Here is a 4,817-nt window from a genome sequence, read left to right on the forward strand (position 1 = left end):
TTTCGGCGGCGGACACGGGGGCGGCGTCAGCTCCTCCTACGGCGTGCCCTCCCCCAGCTACGGCGTGCCCAGCTACAGCGCTAGAGTCGTCGGCATCGACCTCGAGGGCATCAAACAGGCCATCCAAGTCGCGCAGTACAACCAAGTCAGCCACCAGGCCGGAGGTGGCGGCTACCCCAGCGGCCCTAGCAGCAGCTACGGTGCGCCTAGTCGTCCCTCGAGCTCCTACGGGGCCCCCTTTTAAGCTCTGAGAGCTGCAGAACTGAACTGAGTGTACATACACCCATCCATCACACGGGTCATGATGCATCAAACACCATGCATTGATTTCTTTTTTGTATAAAGCTTTTTGTAGGTTATGTTTTATAAAAAAATACATTTGTCACCGTAAAATGTCCCTTATTTCATCCCAAATCCTTTAATGAAAGTTAGAAAGTTGCAAAGGTCAAAGGAGTAAATCTATTGCTCGAAGACGCTTCCACCAATTAAATGATTTCTATTTTATCAGAAGTTGCATGCTGAAGAGAAAGGAATGGCGATGTGGGTCGCCGATGACGTTTCCGGGCTTCGGACACTACGGGATATTTAACACATTTTGTGCGTTTCTCTTTCGTGGTTTTTTTCCGATAAATAATTACTAAATTATGCAATTTCACGACGAGGCACACCAAAACAAAATTATTGTATATACAGATATTTATAATTTCATCATCACGAAAAAATACTCTTTAAGCAACAATAATTTACATTAGCAGTAAAGTGTTAAGAAGTGACAGTAGATAGTGTCCAAAAATAAAAATTCGATTTCACTGAAGAAGCGCAGGCAATTCATTGAAATTGAAATTATATTACAAACAGCTTGCAGAACAAATTAAACCACCTGTCTTCCAAGTGTGGTGCTTGAAGAAGAAATTACCGTAGAAAATTTCTATTGACAATCTACAATTTCTGCAAATGCAGTTTTAAATTAGCATAACTTTTGAAATAATTTATGTTTGCAATATTTAATAATACGGGACTACAAAAACAGTTTTTTTTTAATTAATAATAAAAGATAATGGGTGATAATAACTTGGCAAAAAATTACTTAATAACACGTACATACAATGGTCTGCCATTTCAATGTTTTTTTTTTCTTATTCTTCACTTTTTTTACCAAATTACTGAGATTTTGCAAATTCAAATTCAAATCTTTCCGAAAATCTCTCTGCTTTGTTGTCAGTTTTGGAAAAAATGTGTATACAAAAGTCTGAATAATCCACATTTTGTATACAGGCTGCGCCAGAACTCGCGTCCCAGAGAAAATTTTTAAGTAAGGTAAGATATCAGGAACATGAAAAAAATGTTTAAAAAATTCTCTGTCAAAAAATTTTATTTTGTAATTTATTTTTTGACATTTGACATTTTTTTATATCTATTTAATGATACTGATGATCTTGTTTTTTTACAATTATTTAGTAAAGGGACAAAAATTTTGCCAATAAAAGCCACAAATAACATAATTTAGGATGCAGCTTCCTTGTTTCCTCTTTTCATAGCCTATAGCAAAAAACTTGGAAAATTATTTTTCCAACAGAAATAGAGTGCATAACTTCGAAATTTTTATAGATAGAATTTTTTTAAATTTTTTCCACGATCTTGGTACCTTACCCTACATAGCATTTTTCTTTGGGGCGCGAATTCTGGCGCACCCTGTATCTAGAATGGTCCAAATATTATCAATAGAAATATTCCGAGTGCATGCCAAATTGTCAATAATTTGTCGAGTGCACGAGACAAAATTAGAATCAATTTTACATGCACGAGAGGTATTTTGCAGACTATTTCCCGAACAAAGTTTACAAAAATAATATTTTCATTATGAGAAATTAAAAAAAAATCATTTGTGACAAGAAAAATTATGTCAATAAAATCATTCAAATGTATTTTTTCAACGTAGTACTTTTGTATTTTCTTATTTTATTGTTATGCAGTTGCAAATTTTGTAACGGTTATAAAAAATATCAAAAACTCTTGTTTTTGTTTTGTTTTTAACTTGTTAAAAGTTTCGTGGTGATATCAAACATATCAAAAATTGCTCAGCCCAGGGATCTAAACCCAAAGTTTTAAATGAATTATGTTGTGACAACAATGATTTGTAGAATGGAAGAAAGTAATGCCCGGCTTGACCGTCTACCAATTCCTTAAATATGACCATCTCCCAATCTCCGATTTCTCCACTACTACTGCAATGTTTATTATTATTCGTTGGAGATAAAAAAGGAATATTGCAGGTGATACTCCATGATTTAATGAAATAAAAAAAGTTTCCTGAAAGTGGAATGACATCATCACTTGACTAATTTGCATTAGAAATGATCGGAATTTGATGATTGGTTCAAAAGTGTTAAATTACTTTTGTGGCCAGAATATGAACAGAAATTCATAGATGACCTCTCTGAAAGGGAAAGCTTTTAACCAATCAAATTGTGGACTATACCAGTAAAATACTCCGTTCCCGCCTCAAATCTAGGTTAATTGTGAACGAATATACGCGGATCGCTGTTTTATGGTGAGAGACCACATTTCACTTTTACTACGTATAGAAAAGATGAGTAGGAAGAGAATACGTATTATATTACCATAAAACCGTTTTGTTTTTCCCAAAATGAACCCATTATTAGAGAATATTTTACAACTAGAGTTACAATTTTTGTTTCATTAACAGAAAAGTTATCCATTTTTAAAAATCAGCTACTTCACAGCATTAATTTACAGTTGAATTTGATAATTTTGCATGATGTTAATGTTTTAATTGGTAACATGTTAAACTGTTCTTGTTTTAATTTTTATTAAAAATCAGCCCGGCGCCTCCACCATTTTTATGCCACTGATGTTTTTAACTCGTTTTTTGTGGCAGGTTTTTAGAGGCAGGTAGAATATATCATAATTTGGTTCTCGATTAATTAAATACAATATGAGAAACACTCTTGAACAACGAAAAACTACTGATTTTTATAGCTCTTTACTAGCCTAAAAAATTATCACAAAAGAACCACTTTTGGGCGAATGTTTCACATAGAGCGGGTAGTGGTTTTAAAGAATTTTTTGATTTTGGCCCGTTTTTTGATGTATCCATCACACAATGTTTCTCCTAGTGGGTGAGGTTCTGTACTCCGTATTTCAGAAGTGTATTGTTGGCTGCCTACGCATCAATTAAATTCTAACCTATATTTGTCAAATTATGGCATTATTATTATGACCAAGAAATAATTAAAATACAAAACAATGGCATTTACTTTGTGGAACCTGTTTGAGGCATCAATTCTCTGTTTAAATGCAATTTGCATTTTACACGAGGAACGTTTTTTAGCTAAAAGTGAGTAAAGATGACGTGTAACATAACCTTATACTTTTTTTAGATTTAAATTTTAAATAATATTTATAAATTACCTAGGACTTGTGTACGGAGTTTTGTTTTGTTTTAGTTGGTTGGAGTTCAAAGAGTCCCAATGTTCATGGCTTTGGGGAAAATCCCTCAGCCAAATCTCAAATTTTGAATTTGGTGCATTCAATTAGGACTGTAGCAAGAAGTATGACGGTTTTCTTCTTCATTATAGTGTATTAATGATTATTTGTTTTAGTTCCATTGATATTTCTCAACATACTTACTATCGTCATTAAGTTAATATTAGGTTAATTATGTATTAAAAAAACTGTTTCTGTACTTGTTTTATAAATTAATAAATGAATTATTTACTATAATTTAGCTTTATTGCTATAGCAATACTTGCAAACCTAAAAAATGGCTTTTTGCTATTATTTCTAGGCTACATAAATTTTTGCTTTTTTACAATTTAATCCAAGACTTTAAATTAGGTTGGATAATGAAAACAGCAATTTCTTTAACATACTATTGTTACTAGAACTTTTTTCTAATAAATAATAAACATTTATTACCATAGCGTGACTTCTAAGAAAAGTGGAATTTCTTTAAATCGTGTGTGTATCTTAATCATGCAATAATTAAATAAAAGAATATAGAAAATATAATAAGTTAAAATTAAAATATTCTAACGAATTTGTTGACTACTTTTTTTTACAAATAATTTATTTTTTTATAACGCCATTATTTTCAGTTATTTAACATTTGTTAATTCCACTTCTACAAAATGTAAGTCTAAAATGTTACAAACATTTTTAGTCATTTCATAAGAAAGAACCTGATTTACTTTTAATAAACTACTAAGAAAATTAAAACCAACTCTAATACCTACTTCTTTATCTACTATAAGCTTCAAGGACATTTACTTCTAATTAAAAAAAAGAATGTTAACATGTTTTTTGTCACAAATCCGACGCAAAAGAAGAAGAAAATGACAAATCAATAAAATCAGGTAAAGTATCAAAACTACTACAGTGGTACTTAAAACTCTTAAACATAATTAATGTAAATTTCACCCGGCATTTTGGAATAGAAGTTTGAGCGAACATAATTTATACCTACAAAAAAAAAAAAAAGAAAACTAACAAGGTCCTGCACCTATATTATCATTTTAGCCCTTAATAATCTATTAGTACAGTAGGTACCACTGTAATGGCGAAAGTACTTTAGCATTATTTGCACCACCTGCGTTTTAATCTACAATTCAACCCGGAAGTGGTGTAAATGACCCATTAGCAACAACATTTATCATAATTGCAAAACAGCTGGTATTCACAACTGCCAAATACTTCTTTTTATCCATACTTTTCAATACAGTTATAAACCAGCTGGCGTTTTCGGTACTAGGGTAGGGTAGGACGAGGCAGTGATGCCGTTAATTCCACTAGTCGAA

The 4,817-nt window shown here is 32.1% G+C and overlaps 2 protein-coding genes across 2 annotated transcripts in view; both read left to right on the forward strand.

Moving 5' to 3' along the window:
* LOC123010193 (pro-resilin-like) overlaps positions 1–393 on the forward strand; it is an 819-nt gene extending 426 nt beyond the window's left edge. Inside the window, exon 3 of the mRNA XM_044406892.1 lies at positions 1–393. Within this exon, the coding sequence (XP_044262827.1) occupies positions 1–244 (244 nt within the window). The 3' untranslated portion in view covers positions 245–393.
* A 2,777-nt stretch (positions 394–3,170) lies between these two features.
* Positions 3,171–3,741, forward strand: LOC123009973 (immediate early response 3-interacting protein 1). Its single transcript, XM_044406570.1, has 3 exons — positions 3,171–3,358; positions 3,468–3,572; positions 3,624–3,741. The coding sequence occupies exons 1-3, from the start codon at positions 3,268–3,270 to the stop codon at positions 3,677–3,679; spliced, it is 252 nt and encodes an 83-aa protein (XP_044262505.1). The 5' UTR covers positions 3,171–3,267; the 3' UTR covers positions 3,680–3,741.
* The last annotated feature ends 1,076 nt before the right edge of the window (positions 3,742–4,817 follow it).

Source organism: Tribolium madens, unplaced genomic scaffold, assembly GCF_015345945.1.
Source record: "Tribolium madens isolate multiple individuals breed KSU strain unplaced genomic scaffold, Tmad_KSU_1.1 Scaffold_7;HRSCAF=85;Tcas5.2_LG10, whole genome shotgun sequence".
Taxonomy (NCBI): Eukaryota; Metazoa; Arthropoda; class Insecta; order Coleoptera; family Tenebrionidae; genus Tribolium; species Tribolium madens.

Bases quoted from the DNA above. Each gene is read 5' to 3' on its own strand.
- LOC123009973 (XM_044406570.1), top strand. From the start codon at position 3,268: ATGGCATTTACTTTGTGGAACCTGTTTGAGGCATCAATTCTCTGTTTA. The intron at 3,359-3,467 runs GTGAGTAAAGAT...GTTTTGTTTTAG, and splicing joins GGAACGTTTTTTAGCTAAAA to TTGGTTGGAGTTCAAAGAGT. The intron at 3,573-3,623 runs GTATGACGGTTT...TATTTGTTTTAG, and splicing joins AATTAGGACTGTAGCAAGAA to TTCCATTGATATTTCTCAAC.